The 19,018-nt window shown below is 34.9% G+C and overlaps 1 protein-coding gene across 1 annotated transcript in view; it reads left to right on the top strand.

Moving 5' to 3' along the window:
* Positions 1-19,018, top strand: part of BMT2 (base methyltransferase of 25S rRNA 2 homolog) — a 93,003-nt gene that overhangs the window by 17,632 nt on the left and 56,353 nt on the right. The window contains exon 3 of the mRNA XM_034645096.1: positions 11,555-11,725. Within this exon, the coding sequence (XP_034500987.1) occupies positions 11,555-11,725 (171 nt within the window). The remainder of the gene's footprint in view (positions 1-11,554; positions 11,726-19,018) is intronic.

Below are 19,018 nucleotides of genomic sequence, written 5' to 3'. Positions count from 1 at the left end.
TTTGTGGTTTTTATCAATAGTTATTGCATCTACATGTGTTCTGAAAGAGGTCGTTTTTAGGTCAAACTGCTGAAAAGGAACATTCATAAGAATTTAGGTCAAACTGCTGAAAAAGAGCAGTAGCAAAATTTCGTAAACTAATCTTACTATGGGAAGTAATCCAAGAGGAGTTTTATAATGTCTTAAAACTAGCTTGAGGGAAAAGGCTTCAAAACAATATTGAATTTTGAAATTTGATTTATATATAATTTTAACTTGTGTTATATATAATTCCTTTCTCTGTTGATAATTCTAAGAAAGCAGTGATAATTTAAAAGCTAGTGGGCTTTAAAAAGGGTTTGACAGAACTTTCTTTCCAGTTAATTATACTTAAAACTTTATAGAAATTTGGTTTTTGAGATAAGGTTTACTGACATTACCCTTCTAAGATTTTATTAGATGTTTAGCTTGAAGAATTCTACATATGATTTCCTTCAAAAAATAATAAAATTTGATTTATAGTATGAAATACTAAAAACTAGAAACAAAACAACACAAAGGTATAGTCGTATGTTTAATAAAAGAATTTGCTTTTTCTAACTCTTTGTACATACAGAGAAACACATTGTTTCCTGAACCATTTGCAAGTAAATTGCAGATAACATCACATTTCATCCCCACACATCTCCTAAGAATAAAGACATTCTTGTGCATAACCGCAGTACCATCATCACATTAAGATAATTAACAGTAATTTCCTCATTTCCTAAAATTTTTTTTCAAAAATTCAGATTTTTTTTTATTGTCCCCAAAGTGTCCTTGTAATTTCTTTTTCTAAATCCAGTCAGGGCTCACACATGGCATTTGATGGTTACATTTCTTTAGGTTCTTGTTTTTGTTTTCGATAACATTGAGTTTTTAGAACAATGTCAGTTTATTTGTAAAATATCCCACATGCTCTGTTTTGTGGTTCTTGGTTTCAAGATGGTTGATAGTCCTGTTCAAAATATCTGTATATCCTTCCTGATTTTTTTTTTTGTCTTTTTGTTCCATCAGTTACCAAGAGAGATATTTTCAAGATACCATTTTTTCCTCAATTTTTATATAAATTTTTGGCTTACCTTTCAGAGATTTAAATTTTCTTTTGAAGTTCTATTCAGTTAACCTTTTCCTGAATTAAAAAGAATTACAATAATTATTTTAAAGTCCTTGTCTGTTTATTCCAATACATATTTTATCTAGATCTGCTTCTTTTGGCTGTTTTTTCTTTTGGTTATTATGGATCATTTTCCTGCTTCATTATATGTCTGATAATTTTAAAAAATATATATATACTAACATTGTGTTTAGAAGAGACTGGCATAAATATTAGTTTTCCCTAGAGAGGGCATGCTTTTTTTTTCCCCCTTCTTTGACAAGCTGCTAGGATGAGAGACTGACACTTCGATCCATCAGGGGTTAAACTGAGTTGAAGCAGGATTTCATAGTTTCATTTCACGTCTGGCTTCAAATGCTTTGAGGGTGAGTCCTGTTTTGTGTATATTACAGGCACATTCCTCTAGCAAGACTCTGGGACCTTAGCCTACAGAATAGTGCAAAGAATTTTCTCTGCTTTTTAGTCCCACTCCATGCCTCTAGTGCTGCCCCACTGCCTTTTTCATATTAGAAAATCAAGACCTATGGGGGTGGGGAGGATGCAGGAATAGAACAGGGAGAACAACCTCTGCATTTGGGTTTCTTAAAGATTCCAGACAGCCACACCATTCTAAGTAACCATTAAAAGCTCTGCTGGTTTCCCTTTAATCAAACAAAATCCCTCTACTATGGAAGAATTGATCCTTTGCTGCCCATGTACCTTTTCAGCAAACGTACAAAGTGCCTGTGATCTCTTCTCATCTAGGCCTTTCTTCAGTTCCTTTAGACCTTTTGTATCTTCAGCTCTCTTGATTTCTTTTTAATACATTGTTTTTTAGATTGTATAGTTCTTTTCCCCCCTAGTAACAGCATAACCAGGGGCCTGTTGTGTTTGTCTGTATCCTAATCCAAAACTAGCTTTGTGTACTGTATTTTGGATTTATTTGATTTTTTTCTCATGGAGCCATTTAACTAACTTCTTCAATCTCTTTTATTTCTTATAACCTGAAATTTGGATCTAAGTGTTGATTCAAGTTACATTATTTTTGCCAAAATGTGTGTTAGGTAAAACAGCACACTTCTTAACTGCGTTACACTAGGAGGTTCTTATGTCAGGTTATTCTACCAGTAGAGATAACTAAATTTTGCCTTTTGGTTTAGGTGATTATTTCATTGTAACCTTTTATTTTCTCTTTGCAATCAGCACATAATATGTAGAGTGACATTTTGGCTTGTGGATCAGTCCTGTCTCCTAACAATCTTTCAGCTAATAGGTTTATTTCTGTTTATTAAATAAACTGTTTCATTTGGGGTTCCAAATTGATTTTTCAAATTGTGTCATTCTTTGCATTTATTAGCTTCTGTAAATAAAAGCTTTTCTTTATGAACAGGGAATGATTACATGTTCTCCAGAAAGGCTGGGTAAAAATAAACATACACGTATACCTAATTCTTTCTGTTTAATTAGCAGTTTTTGCCATAAGAAATTGGTGTAATAGCTGCAATTGTGATGAGTAAGTTTTTTGGTTTGAGGTTTTTTTTTTAATTTGTGGAATATCACTGTAGCCTCTTACATTATTATTTATCCAGTCTTTCCATGAGTCTTTTTGTTTGTTTGTTTGTTTGTTTGTTTTGTTTTTGAGAGGTGAAGATGTTCAAATTATTCCATGTGTAGCTGGTGGGAGCCCCTTCAAAGCTGGCTTTTGTGTTCCGACATCACCTGTGAGCACTTTCTTACTATATAGTACAAAATGAGCCTTTACTTTTGCTGTCCAAGACTTAGAATCAAACTATTTCTTCACAGGGCCCCACTTTCTTTTAATGGGAAATGGCATATAGAAATTAAGTTCTGGGCCCTAGATGTGCTGCTGAAGGACTTAGTTCCAAATAATATTAATACAGTTGCTTTGTCCTGCAGTTCACATAAAGTGGTTTGAAAATTCCAGTGCCAGTTTTACTTTTAACAATAAACTGGATGAAATTTAAAATTTCTTCACATTTCTTTTGTCTTTAGAACATATCCCACTAGGGGTCAGGATCCTGATCCTGTGTTTAAAAGTTACTTGAAACAGTTCTTTTGTATATGGTTGTATTCACTTTACTTTCATTTTTATAGGTTTTTCTCCCTATTTTAATTTGTGGGAATATAAAACACTTACATCGTTCAAAACTCAAAACTTTATAAAAAGTTGTATTCAGAAAAGTCTCCCACCCATTTTCTTCATTTGTTTTATCCTGGGTTTTTGTTTTTGTTTTGTTTTGTTTTCCCCCAGAATTAACCAAATTCACATACACACATATATCGACCTGTTCTTATCTATGTTCAAGTGGGACATGTTATATATTCTATTATATACCTTTCTCTTTTACTTATACGTGTATATTATATAGAGAGAGGCTTTTGATTTCTGTATGTTTTACATCTTGTTTTACTGAATTCTCTTACTGTTGATACTGGTTTCTGATTTATTCTTTTGGGTTGTCTGGGTAAACTCATCTGTGAATATACAGAGTTTTTCTTTCTCTCCAGTTCTTTTGACTAATACTTTTTCTGTTGTCTGTTACCTAGCTGTGCCTTATTCATTTAGCAATAATTTGTGTGGTATGTCTCCATTAAAAACATTGCTGGCTTTTTGGCTGATATATATGTATAATTTTATGGTTAGGAAGTATTCATCAATTCCTGTTTTACTGAGTGTTTTTATTAGGAATAGGTGTTGCATTATGGTGAATGTCCTTTCAGCATCTGTGGAAATGAATATGAGTTTCCTCTTCAAATTTATGAATATAGGGAATTATATTAATGATTTAAATTTGTAGGTGAAAGATTTTTTGCTTTATTTTGTTCTACTTTTATTACATTGTGATTGATTTCATCTGTGTTGTTTTTTCTGTGGCTCTTACTGTGGTTTTCTTCATGACATAATACATGTATATGGTAATTTATGAATATTCCATGTGTGCTTGAAAAAAGCTATACTTTCTATTAGCAAAGTTTGTTACGTAGGTAAGAAACTTTATTCTGCTCTTTCAGGCTTCTCTAACTTGCCTAATATTCATTCACTTGATTGAGTCATGTATTGTTAGTTGTGTCTATTTCTCCATGCATGTCATGGAGTTTCTGCTTTGTGAAAATGGCTGCTATGATAAATGGCACATAAATATTCATAACTGTTATATCTTCTTTGGAAATTGTGGCCTTCAGCATTACAACTTTTCATTTTTTTATTCATTACCAGTCTCTTCATCAACATTTCTCAATCATCTCATGGATGAAATTCATCATCCAGTAAATACTTTAAAAACAGCTTGCAACTATGATGTTCCCTGAGTTCTTACATACCAAAAGCTGTTTTTCCATAGTTCTGTTACAAAATGCACAGCTTAGCTAGATAAAAATCCTTGACTCACACTTTCTTTCGTTCAACTTCTGAAAATAATGTTTCTTTACTTCAGTCTTATTTTGTATCTTCTTTCCATTTTCTCCCCACCCGCTCCCCCTTCTTTTCCCTTCACTCTGTGCTGAACTATTTGGGAGTCAGTTGCAGAAATCCCAAGGCTTCCATTACTGAATACTTTAAGGTATATCATTGCACTTATTTGAGGCACATTCTCTAGCTTTCTCGCTCTCTCTTTTTTTGTTTGAAGTTTTTATTTAAATTCTAGTTAGTTAACATATAGTGTAATATTAGTTTGCAGGAGTAGATTTAGTGATTCATCACTTAAATTTAACATGTGGTGCTCCTCACAACAGGTGCCCTCCTTAATACCTATCACCCATTTTATTTTATTTTATTTATTTAGAGTATAGGGGTTTTTAAGATTTATTTATTTAAAAAAAATTTTAAAGATTTTATTTATTTACTTGAGAGAGAGTGAGAGAAAATACACAGAGGGAGAGGAAGAAGCTGACTCCCCACTAAGCAGAGAGCCTGATGTGGGGCTCAATCCCAGGACCCCAAGATCGTGACCTGAGCAGAAGGCAGACGCTTAACCAACTGAGCCACCCAAGCACCCCATAAAGATTTATTTATTTATTTGAGAGAGAAAGAGAGAGAGAGTGTGTGAGCTGGGGAAGCAGCAGAGGGAGAGAGAATTCTGAAACCAGCTTCCGGGGCACTGGGCTTAATCCCAGGACCTGAGCAGAAATCAAGAGTTGGCCACTTAACGGAATGAACCACCTAGGTGTCCATTTTTTTTTTTAAAAGGCTTTATTTATTTGAGAGAGCGAGCGAGCATGGGTGAGGTGAGGGACAGAAAAAGAGAGAGAAGCAGACTCCCCACTGAGCGGGGACCCCCAACACCTTATCTGACTGAGCCCACCCAGGAGCCCTACCCATCACCCATTTAGTCCATCCCTACTCACCTTCCCTCCAGCAACCCTCAGTTCTCTATAGTTAAGCAAAATAAGTCAGAGAAAAACATACACCATATGATTTCACTCATATGTGGAATTTCTCTCTCTCTCTCTTTTTTTTTTTTTGTCTTTTATGACACAGACATTCTACGAATTTTACAGTCTCTCAGTATGGATTTGTATGGTTGTTTCTTAGTGATTAAATGAAGCATATTAGCAGGAATATCACATAGGTGATATTGTGTCCTCAGTGAGATTTGTTCTGAACTGGGGTTTTTTTCGCTTTCAAGTAAACTTTATTTTTTAGTGCGGTTTTATGGTCACAGCAGTATTGAGCAGAAAATACAATTCCCGGGGCGCCTGGGTGGCATAGCGGTTAAGCGTCTGCCTTCGGCTCAGGGCGTGATCCTGGCGTTATGCGTTCGAGCCCCACATCAGGCTCCTCTGCTATGAGCCTGCTTCTTCCTCTCCCACTCCCCCTGCTGTGTTCCCTCTCTCACTGGCTATCTCTATCTCTGTCAAATAAATAAATAAAAATCTTAAAAAAAAAAAAGAAAATACAATTCCAATGTACACCCTGCCCCCACACATGCACAGTGTCCTCCACTATCAATCCACCCAGAGTGGTACATTTATTTTAATTGATGAACTACACTGACATATCATTATCATCTAAAGTACATAGTTTGTTTACATTAGGGTTTGCTTTTGGTGTTGTATATTCTGTGGGTTTTGACAAATGTTTGTAATGACAAGTAAGTATTCACCAGTATAGTTTCACACAGAATGGTTTCACTGCCCAAAAAATCCTCTCTGCTTTATCTGCACATCCCTTCTTTCTCCATACCTCTGACAATTATAGATGTTTTTACCCTTTCCATAGTTCTGCCTTTTCTAGAATGTCGAAAGGTTGGAATCACAGTCTATAGCCTTTTCAGATTGATGTCTTTCACTTAATAATAGGCATTTAAGGTTCTTTAATGTCTTTTCATAGCTCAATAGCACATTTCTTTTTAGCACCAAGTAATAATCCATTGTTTTGATATACCACAAGTTCTTTCTTTATTCACCTACTAAAGGACATCTTGATTGCTTCCAAGTTTTGGCAGTTATGAATAAAACTGTAAACACCCATCTGCAGGTTTTTGTGGAAGTGAGTTTTCATTTTTGTGGGGCAGATATCAAGGAGTGTGACTGCTGTATTGTATGGTAAACATATGTTTAGTTTTGTAGGAAACTGCCAAATTTATCACTTTGTATTCCCAGTAGCAATGAATGAGAGTTCTTGTTGTCCAACATCTTTACCAGCAGTTGGTGGTTTTGATGTTCAGGATTTTGGCTATGCTATTAGTGTGTAGTAGTATATTGCTATTTTAATTTGCATTTCCCTGATGACATGTGACCTAGAGTATCTTTTCATATGCTTATTTGCTATCTGTATATCTTCTTTGGAGATATATAGTTTTTTTGCTCATTTTTAGATTTTTTTTTTTTTAATTTATTTATTCGACAGAGTTAGAGACAGCCAGCGAGAGAGGGAACACAAGCAGGGGGAGTGGGAGAGGAAGAAGCAGGCTCATAGAGGAAGAGCCTGATGTGGGGCTCGATCCCATAACGCCGGGATCACGCCCTGAGCCGAAGGCAGACGCTTAACCGCTGTGCCACCCAGGCGCCCCTTTTGCTCATTTTTAAACTGGATTGATTTCTTATTAAGTTTTAAGGATTCTTTGTGTATTTCAGATAACAATTCTTCATCAGCTATGTCTTTGCAAGTATTTTCTCCCAGTCTGTGCCTTGTCTTATTCTCTTCTCATTTTCTTCTCATTCTTTCATTCTCTTTTGCAGAGCAGTTTTTAACCTTAATGAAGTCTAGCTTCTCAGTTCTTTCATGGATCTTGACTTTGATGTTGTGTCAGAGAAGTCATTGCCAAACCCAGGGTCACCTAGATTTTCTCCTAGGAAATTTATAAAACCCCTTAAGAGTTTTACACTTTTGTGTTTTACTGTGATCCATTTTGAGTTAATTGTTGTGAAGGGCATAATGTCTGTGTTTAGGTTCATTTTTTAGTATGTAGTTGTCATCTCAGCACCATTTGGTGAAAAGACTGCCTTTACCCCCATTGTACTGCCTTTGCTCTTTTATTAAAAACCAGTTGAGTATATTATGTGGGTCTGTTGCTGGCTCTTTTGTTCCATGGGTCTAGTTGCCCGTGCTTTTACCAACACCACACTGTTCTGATCACTGTAACTTTATAGTAAGTTACAGGAAGTCAGATAGTGGTCAGTCCTCCAACTTTGTTCTTCTCCTTCAATATCATATTGGCTATTCTGGGTCTTTTGCCATTCCATATAAACTTTAAAATTGGTTTGTTGGTATCCACAAAATAATTTGCTGTGATTTTGATTGGGATTGTAGTGAATCTGTAGATCAATATGGGAAGAACTGACGTTGTGACCGTATCTTCCTATCCACATTCATGGAGTATCTCTCCATTATTTATTCCCTTTTGATCTCAGTTTCATTTCAAATTTGAAATGTTTCATATCTGCAGTTGCTTACTTATCTGTAATTACTACTGAAATGCTAGCTTTTTCCTCTTTTATGGCTGTTTTTGGTTCTGTGTTTTTGAGAATTTTCATTCACTGAAAAGTTTTGATTATTTTTCTCTTCCCCTGTAATAGAACCTTGCCTGGTTTCTGTGTTCATTGAGCATTTCTTTCATGTATTTGTCTATTATGTTGGAGCGTCTGTAGATGGGTAGATAGGGTGGCTTACTTTGTTCTTTAATTCCAAGGAACCTTGCTTGATTGCTACAAATACAAAAGTATGGTTCCCTTAATAAATACTATCCTCTTTTGGTCTGACTTAGGATTTTTTACTATGTGTAGATTATAACATCTCATTATCTTTAATTGCTTCATTTTTTCTTCCTTTATCACTAAGCCTGCAGAGATACCTCCTTTTTTCAAGGTGCCTCTTTTCTCCCCCAGAAGTAGGCTCTCCTTTTTGGTGACATACACTTTTTGTACAGTCTGTGTATAATGTCCTTTTGACCTTCCAGTGGCTAATGCTCTGGTTCACAATGTTCCAAATCTTTTCTTAAAATTTCCCCACTGAGAGTTGGACCCCTCTCTTGGATGGTATATCTTAGCTGGTGTTAATCTGGTTTTTTTGCCACTTTTAAGACTCCCTCTTATCTTACCCTCTTTTATAGAGTCCTCATCTCAGTTGGCCTTTTATTTATTTTCCAATTACATGTAAAATGAAGTGCTATTTTGGGTCCTAGTTATGCCATGTACCACTGAAAGGTCTGTATATTCTTTGAAAGATGTGTAGGGAGATTGGAATTTAGATGGCTGCTGTTTTATGAGGATCTGGAATTCTAGCCCTTTAAGTATTTTACTGCCCAGTTTCTGGATAACTGTGATCTTGAACCATATAAAATTGCAATTTTTGTAATTCAAGAATTCTTGAATATCAGCAATTGTATATGGTGCTACTCAATAGAAAGGTAAGCAAGCTCTTTACTCTTGTGTTTCATATCTTAGTGAAGCGTTATTTGTTGTAGAGGCATTATTTTTAGTATTCATTCCAAGGTTATAAAGGCTACATTTTCTATCAGCTTTATTGAGGTTTAATTACATACAATAAAATGCACCCAATTCTAGCATACAATTCAGTGGATGTGGACAATTGTTTACACTTCTGTAACCACCACCACCACTGTTAAGAAACGGAATATTTCCATCACTTTAAAAAGCTCCATTCCACACTTTTGCAGTTAGCCCCGCCCCAGGAAATCTGTTAACTGCTTTCTGTCATTACATTAGATGTTTAAAGACTACATCTTTAGGGGCGCCTGGGTGGCACAGCGGTTAAGCGTCTGCCTTCGGCTCAGGGCGTGATCCCGGCATTATGGGATCGAGCCCCACATCAGGCTCCTCTACTATGAGCCTGCTTCTTCCTCTCTCACTCCCCCTGCTTGTGTTCCCTCTCTCGCTGGCTGTCTCTATCTCTGTCAAATAATAAAAAAAAAATCTTAAAAAAAAAAAGACTACATCTTTAAATTAGCCATTGATCTGAAGCTTGCTTATCACTCCAATGTCACCTGGATTACCTGGTTATCCCCCCCCCCATATTTGTGTTGGCCTCAGGGTGTTTTTGTGCGGTGTCCATCCCTTTTGTGCTCTGCACTTTACATTTCACATACCTTGAATGGATATCCATCTCTGCAGGATCCGTGATGCTTTTTATTTTTTGTGCCTTTACTCACGCTCTTCTCTCTGCCAGGAAAGCACTTACCTCCCAAAGCCTGATTTATTCCTACTCATATATTTAAAGTCAGCATATATTACTCATTGGGTTGTTTATCAATTGTATTTTTATCTTTATCAATTGTATTTTCTTTATTGTTATATAATTGTCTCCTTCACTAGTCTGAACTCCTTGAGGACAGCAGTGACTTCTTCAGTTTGTTTTCACATCACAGATGTGCCTGGCGCATGGGGGCTCTCTATTCTTAATACTTAATAAATATTTGATTTATGATGAATGGGTTTCAACTCCTATATGCAGGAATTAAAACTAAATCTACATAGGAAAAATTAAAGAAGTCTTTTTTTAAAGAAGTCTTAATAGTAGTTACTAAGAAAAGCTAAAGTTGAACTGAGCAGCATCCTGTAAGTGTGAGGAGAGATGGTCATTGTTCCCTTAGACCATAGTTCTGCTTGCAGAAACCAGTTTTAAGTTAATGCTTCAATTCTTCTCTTGCCGTATGTTTCTGGAAATTCACCAAGCAGTGTCTGTGGAGGAAAAATAGTCTAGCTTTGTTCCAGGTATGAGCTCTATGAACTAATAATGTGTTTTAAGAATCTAAAAAAATTTTTTTAGATTCCATTCTCCTACATTTTTTAAAATAGCATTGATAATTTTATCAGTTTTCATATGTGTATCTCCTATCACGGTGTAAACTCAAGGGCCAGAGCTAGGTTTCGTTAGTCTTTTTTTACCTTAAGATTCCTGTCTTTAATAGCTAAGACATATTTGAGTCAACTCTATGGTTCATGTTTGTTGTCCTGTTACATACCCAGGCACGGTACCCTACCATATTCACTCTAAAATTGTATTAGATATGAAGAAAATTGATTATAAGGTTATACCAATAAAAAATTTCTGATTTTGGCTAGCAACCTGATGTGTTCTAGACTATATGAGCTTAAAATGATACATCTTCAAAAAATCTTCATTTTAATAGTGTAAGAATTGGAGCAAGCAGGAATGATCTCTCGATGGATAAGAATAATTTCCAGGTGTTATTAAAAACCACTCTCATGTTGAAACTTTTGTTCTCTGAATGTCTGCCTATATGATATAGAACCATTTTTACCTGAACTAGATTTTTATTCCCTACTCTTAGAGCAAATAAGATTAATGAGTCTTAGTATGTTGACATCCTGACTTTGTTTTCATAAACCAGCAGGGATCTAAGAAACAACTATTAGGATATCTGTCTACTGCCAGCAAAGTTGGCTCAGAATTAACTGTAATGACTGTTCTTTTTGTATGCTGTCACTGAATAGCAGAGTTATCTAAGCTTTTCTGGAGGAACTTATGTTTTAGTTAAGAATACAGTTCAGCAAAACATATAGGCACATCTGTACCCCTGAAAACATACTTTTTCTTTTTTTTAAGAGAGAAAGAGCACACAAGTAAGTGGGAGGGACAGAGGGAGAAGGAGACAGAATCTGAAGCAGACTTTGCTTTGAGCGTGGAGCCTGATGCAGGGCCAATCTCACGCCCTGAGATCACCACCAGAGCTGAAACCAAGAGTCAGTGCCGAACCAACTGTGCTACCCAGGCACTCCAACATATTTTTTATTTATTAAATATAATCTGTGATTATGCTTTGTTGTATGGTAGTTAAAAGTGCTTCAGGGTGCTCAAACCTACTTCTGTGTGCTATTTTCAAAGGAAGGATTTGTAATTGAAAGTTTCCCGTTTTGATTAATAAAGGCTAATGTTTTCCCACTTTATTTTATATTTATACCTAGTGTTCTAAAATACAATTTCATTTTGCCTTGTAGTGTATGCAGAGAATATTTCCAAAATGGTGGGAAGAGAAAAGCACTTGAAAAAGATGAAAAAAGAGCTGTACTCTCCACTAAGACCACTCCAGCCTTAAATACACATGAATCTTCTAAACTTGAAGGTCATTTAACCAACCTCAGCTTTACAAACCCTGAATTTATAACTGAGTAAGTATACTTTTTCTACGCCAATTATTAACGTGATCCTGGATAGCTGTATTAGTAATGTAAAATAGTGTAATAATTTACCACAAGTAGTGGGCTGTTTTCTTGCTCCCCGATAATAGATTAGGCTAAAAAATGCAGATCTGTAATATTACTAGGTAGACAACTAGCATAAAATTTTAATGGATATCTGGAAAATGGATATCTGGAACACAGTAGATTGTGTTCAGGAAAAATGAGAAAGAATAGTTTCTTAAATGTTGTGATAATTACTCTTAATGGGAATACAAAGAATCAAAATAACAAAATCCATTTTAAACTGTTTAATTTGAAGTCGGTATCCACTAATTAAAAAATCATAGGGAATAATGGAAGATTATTAATAGAGCCAATTGCCATTATTTTATTGTTGATATGAAAATCTGACTAGTAATATATGTATGCATAGGCACAAATTTTACTTATTTAGTAAGTACATGGCTATTTTTCCAGTTTTATTGCAATATGATATAACATTGTATAAGTTTTAGGTGTACAACATGACTTAATGTATGTAAATAATGTGAAATGATCACAAATTTGGTTAACATCCATCACTTCACAGTTATAATTTTTTTCTTGTGATGAGAACTTTTCAGATCCATTCTTTTAGCAATTTTGAAATATACAGTATAGTGTTGTTAACTATAGTCATCATGGTGTACCTTTCATCCCCTTAACATAACTGGAAGTTTGTATCTTTGTATCTTTCACCCAGTTTCTCTACTCCAGCCCTTACTGCCACCTCTGGCAACCACAGTTACATCTCTGTTTCTATGAGTTTAGTTTTTCTTAGATTCCACATGTAAGTATTTGTCTTAGATTGTCTTTCTCTGACTTATTTCACTTAGCATAATGGCCTCAAAGTCCATCCATGTTATAACAAATGGCAGGATTTCATTCTTTTTTATGGATGAATAGCATTTCGTTAGTATTTCATTCAATAATATTTCATATATATAATATATATATACATGAAATATGTATATATATATTATATATACTATACAATATATATATTCTAATGAATAGTAGTATTAAAATTATTATATACCTTAGTACCAGAATAGATTTGTAGTATTAAGTAATACTGTATTAATCTATTGAAATGCTAAACTTGAATAATTCTAGAAACATTCGTGATAGACACTGAAAGCTAGCCATGAAAATAAAATTTATTAGCCTCTTAACAATTTATATTGTAGATATCAAATATAGCATTACTTCTGGTTACTTTGATTTTACACCATGTTGAAAATACTGTCTAATCAGTTGTAAGCAATTTCATTTAAAAATTATTGACATACCTTTGATTAGTTCGGTAGGAAAGGATAAGGCATCTTTCTTTACCTTTTTCAAAGGTTACTACAAAGCTTACAGAGCATGACTTAATGAACATCCCTGTAGCTCAGGTGTTACGAACATTTCTGAATATTTTTAAGATGATGACAGTATAAAAAATACATAGCTACACTGCTATCAAAGACAGGTACATATGGAAAATATCAACCCTCGAATTTCTATATGGTTCTTTTTTATACTCTGTATTTTATTGTTGAGATTACCTTATTTGTTGAATCATTGTCATCATATTTTCCTTTAATTCTCTAAACATGTTTTCTTTTAATTCTTGGAACATTTTTATAATAGCTAATTTGAAGTCTTTATTAAATCCAACATTTGAGCTCACTCCAAGTAATTTTTTATTTATTGCTGTTTTTCTTGAGTATGGACCACACTTTCCTGTTTTTGTTTGTATGTCTCATAATTTTTTGTTAAAAGCCACCCAATATATTTTTGATAATATATTGTGGAAACTCTCACATTGGATTTTTCCCCCAAGGAGGATGGTGGTGGTGGTTTTTTAGTAATTTGCTTGGGCGTAATCTGTGGGATCTGCCTTCCTTGCAGTTTGTATAGTATTGTTATTTTTATTTTTTAGGCTTGTTTCCTAGAGTCTGTCTGCATAGCTTAGTGGTCAGTGATAGCACAGGTTGTACTCAAATATCTCAAGCCAGATAGGCTTCCACCCTCTGCCAGTGGGTGTGTGTTGACTGGGGAGTGCTCTTAAAGCTTAGGCAGTTTTCCAGTCTGCCTCACCATTTACTTTACACCAGACCCTCTTGGAGCTCCTGTGCTTGTTCACTTAGCCTCCAGGTCATTCAAGGCTATGTGGAGACCTTACGTAGCCCCTGTATGCCTTTCTCATTTCCAGGATTTTTCTGGTTGAATTTCTTTCTTTTTTTTTTTTATAAAGATTTTATTTATTTATTCAACAGAGATAGAGACAGCCAGTGAGAGAGGGAACACAAGCAGGGGGAGTGGGAGAGGAAGAAGCAGGCTCATAGCAGAGGAGCCTGATGTGGGGCTCGATCCCATATCGCCTGGATCACACCCTGAGCCGAAGGCAGACGCTTAACCACTGTGCCACCCAGGCGCCCCACTGGTTGAATTTCTTAATAATTTCCAGTCTGCAGCTCAGCCCAACCAAAGCTGCAACCTCAGGCTAGCATAGCTGCTGACTTTCTCTGTTTGTTTTCTACTTTTACTGATAAAGCTCTGTGTGGGTTTTTTACCCTTTGTTCCAAATCAAGTTAGCCCCTTCCAGCAGTGAAGCTGCTGCTTTTCATAGCCATCCCTGTCCTTGAAGAACTTCCATACCAACTGAGCAAGGGGTAGAGGTGATAAGAGTGGCTTTAGGCAAATAGATCCTCACTGTTCTTAACTTAGGATCAGCTTGTTTTCATGAATAGACACTTCTCAACTTGTTTGCCCTTGAGTTCCAAAATGGTGGTTTTTGTTGATTATGTCCAGTTTTATAGTTGTTTCTTGAGGAGTGGATTTGCCAACTCTACCCTGCCAGAGTCAGGAAAAGAGAATCTCAAGCAGACTCCATGCTGAGCACAGAGCCTGAGGCAGGGCTTGATCTCAAGACCCTGAGATCATCACCTGTGCAGAAACCAAGAGTTTGCTGCTTAACGGACTGTGCCACCCAGGTGCCCCTCGGTTTAGTTTTAAAGGAGAAAAATTAGTTTGGTTTTAAGTATTTAAAAGAAAGTATCCAAATATGATTGTTATAGGTCAGGATTTATTTAGTATTGAAATTAAACATTGAAATGAGTTACCTAACATGGCTAGGTTTAGATTTTCTTCATTCTAAGAACTCTGGACTCCTTCATATACCATCTGTCCCCAACTTGTGTATGTAGACATTTTTCCTCCTGCTTTTCCTGCTGTTTTTGCAGCCTTTATTCTAGTCATATCGAACTATTTAAATTCCCCTATTGGTACATGCTTGGTCTCACTTTCTGGCCGTTGCAAGAACGACATGTCCTCTTTCTGATAAACTATTGCTGTGTTATATTAGGCTATATTAGAAGCATCTCCCTTTCTGGAACTTAACTTGAACTTCCCAAAAGAATTGATACTCTTTGATACCAATATTAAACCTTTTTGTAAATAATTCTATTATAATACTTACAATATTGTACTAAAACCACTACTAAGTATTTTTCTGACTACGAATGAAGTAAGGTCACAGTGTAAAAAATTTGCATGTAAAGAAGAGTGTGGATGTAGAAAAATTACTGCTCAATCCCAGTTAAATTTAGGCACATTTCTTTCCAGTCTTTTTAACAGGCATTGCTTTTTACACAGTAGAGACCATGTAGTAAAAGAATTCTGTAACCTGCTTTTCCCATGCTATTGAAACACTCATTCTGCATTATATTTCATCACAAAAACCTACCAATGTATGTGTCTAAGTATAAAGTGATTCTGAACACAAAGTAATACTCAGTTTTCCCAGAGAGAGTCGCAATCTCCTCTCCTCTTTCTCTCAGGTAGATGAAATAATCAAGAGTCAGATGTTTATTTATTTATAGTTATTATATAGGAAGATACATATGCCTTACCATTCATATCTACTTGGCTTTTGACATCGGATAACAAGTTTAGATAGCAAGGGTTCTCTTTTTCCCAGTCTTATCTCAAAATATGTATTCAAGTCATTCTGATTTCTGGGTGCAGGTAACAAGGACTCACATAGCAAAAATACCTCTTTTTTTGTACTTACATGTCATAAAAAGCAAATTTAATACCAAATGTTACTGCTAGAGTCGCTTTTTTTTAAGTCATCTATATCTCAGAATTGAGATGTGATACTTTTTGAAAGTGTATATAATGTGATTGCTGGAAATTTTACCCCAGGTCCCAGTTACTACCCATTCCTCCTAACATTAAGATAGTTGTGTCCAACCCTCTTTCATCTTATACATATATACTTGTAACTGATACACAATTATTTTGCTGCCTTTTAAAAATATTTATATTTTTTGAAAACCTTCAGATGACCATATTCTGGGCCATAAAACACCTTAGCAAATTTTAAAAGTAGATCAGAGTATTTTCTCAGACCATACTAGAATAAAAGTAGAAATCAGTAGCAAAAAGAGAGCTGGAAAATCCCAAAACATTGATAAGCAACACACTTCTAATTAACACACGGATCAAGAAGTCATCTTAAGAAATTTCAAAATATTTTGCACTAAATGAAAATGAAAATGTATCTTACCAAATTTATGGGATGTAATGAAAACAGTGCTTGGAGGGAAATTTGTAGTATTGAGTGCATATATTAAAAAAGAAGAAAGATTAAAATTAGTACTATAAGCTCCTACCTTAGGAAACTAGAGAAACAAGAGCGAAATAGATCCAGAGCGAGCAGAGGAAAAGAAATAATAAAAGTTACAGCAGAAGTCAATGAAATTGAAAACAGGAAAACAGTAGAGAAAATCAGTGAATCTGAAAGCTGGTTTCTTAGAACATTAATAAAATTGATAGACCTCAGACCATGCTAACCAAGAAAAATAAGAAAGAGAAACACAAATTACTAATATCAGAAATGAAAGAGCTGCCATCACTACTGATCTCATGGGGACAGTAAAAAGATACTGTAGGAATATTATGCCCACAGATTTGATAACTTAGATGAAATGGACTAATTCCTTGAAAGACATAATCTACCAAAATTTACACAAGGGGAAAGAGATAATCAGAACAGGTCTATACGTATTAAAGAAGTTGAGTCGATAATGAATAGCCTTCAAAACACAAAGCACAAGGTCCAGTTAGTTTCACTGATGAAATCTACTGAACACTTAAGGGAAAAACTGACACCAGTTCTCTGCAGTCTGTTCCAGAAGACAGAATCAGAAAGAACACTTCCTAATTTGTGCTGCAAGGCCAGCAGAATGTAGTTTCAAGATACTGAACCAGTTTTCCCATTACCTATTCTTAGTAAAATTGACGTGTTCCTGACTGACTGTATAAACATGATTAGATAATGACTGTATTATTATCTGTATTTGGGGGTTAAGTTATGCTTTAGTTGCTCGTGATGGAAACAAATCTAAGGTGAGAAAGAGACTGGAGAATTCATCTAGTTATCACGTGATATTTCTTTTTAATATGATTTTTATAAGAAAATATCTACCAGTTAAAATTGTAAATCTGTACTAAATTTTTTTCTCCCCACTCCCTGCCCCCTTTTTGGTCAAGTTCATCAAGTGGCCTTTCGATAAGTGAGCAGCCAAGCTACATTGTGTGAAGTCATTTTGGGCTAATGTTAGTTTTTTTCTCAAATAGTACTTTATTGGTCAAAGTAAAGAAATTGAGAGGGCTCAATAATGTAGACTTTGTAAAGACTCAGATATAATGCCCTCTTTTTGAAGGGATAATATGGTGGAAAGGATCTTGCTTTGCATATATTGTTCTTTTAAAGTTTGGACATTTAGGTTCTCTTCTCAGAATTAAGCATCTCTCTTTGCTTAAATCTTTATGTTCTTGGGATGGATTTCTAGAAGTAGATTTCTGGGTTGAAGAGTTTGAGTGACTCAGGGCACTTATACATATTGCTGAACGAATTTCCAGAAAAAATGATACTAAATCCATTACTTTTAGCAGCATAGTGCCCACTTTGCCAAAACTCAAGAGCACTGAGTATTTTTTTTTTTTTACTCTTTATCATGATGGAATAAAATGGCATCCTGGCTTAATAGGCACTTTTAACAGATACGTAAAATAAAACAAGGAAAAGGAAATTTATAAAATAAAATAAAGGAAAATCATATTAAATCAGGAAAGTAAAATTCATTCTATGAAGTTCTAGTACTTGACGTGGCATTGAAACATGGCACACATGCTGTCACCATACTTTCCAAAAATAAAGACCGTTAATTAGATGGTCTCTGTTGAACCAAGAATCTTACTATAGGCCTTACGTCCATTCTGCCTTAAGATGTAAGATAGTGGCCAGGTAAGGTATGTGACGGAAGGAATATAATACTGAAGATCTAATTAGACATTTTTTTTTTTTTAAAGATTTTATTTATTCGACAGAGATAGAGACAGCCAGCGAGAGAGGGAACACAAGCAGGGGGAGTGGGAGAGGANTGTTGAACCAAGAATCTTACTATAGGCCTTACGTCCATTCTGCCTTAAGATGTAAGATAGTGGCCAGGTAAGGTATGTGACGGAAGGAATATAATACTGAAGATCTAATTAGACATATTAATGCCAGTTTGGGGAGTTCAGTTTGTAATAGATAGTGATTTTGAATACCATTTTAATATTCTCTTTTTTCCTTAACTTTTAGTTAGTTTAGCTTCTATTCAATTTTAGCATTCATTTATTTTATTTTCTTGGGCTTTTTAATATTGAAGGTTATTTTAGTAAGTAAAAGGTGTTACAGTGTTAAAGGAGGAAGTTAAATGTCTTTTGAACATAATTCAGTAAATAAATTAAAAATTTTAAGTGTTTCAATTGTGGCTTTCAATAGTGTTTTGCCTTTACTTTGAAATGTATTATATATTAATCAAAGTATATATACAAACACAAATTTGAACCTGAAACTAAAATTCTTCATTTATTTTATCGAAATGTTAATAAGAGTAAATTACAATTACACATAGCAGATCTGGAGTTTTAGTAATAGTATGAAAATATTAGGTCCCATTTCAAGCCATGTGTATTATGTTTTAAAACTGTTTCTACAGAAACAATGTACATTACCAATTCCATGTTATAAAGTTTTCCTTCATAAATTTTCTTGGTTTAAAATACGTATATTGAAAATCGTGAAAAAGCTGACTGCAAATAATCCATGCTTTTATCGGTTGCTCCTTTCTAAAAAGTTAGAAAGATAGTTCCTTTCCCAATTTTAGCACTGGCTCAGGGAATAACCTCGGGGAAATACCT

This window comes from Ailuropoda melanoleuca, chromosome 1, assembly GCF_002007445.2.
Source record: "Ailuropoda melanoleuca isolate Jingjing chromosome 1, ASM200744v2, whole genome shotgun sequence".
Taxonomy (NCBI): Eukaryota; Metazoa; Chordata; class Mammalia; order Carnivora; family Ursidae; genus Ailuropoda; species Ailuropoda melanoleuca.
The sequence above is the reverse complement of the archived record's forward strand: the minus strand, read 5'-3'. Positions and strand labels throughout refer to the sequence as shown.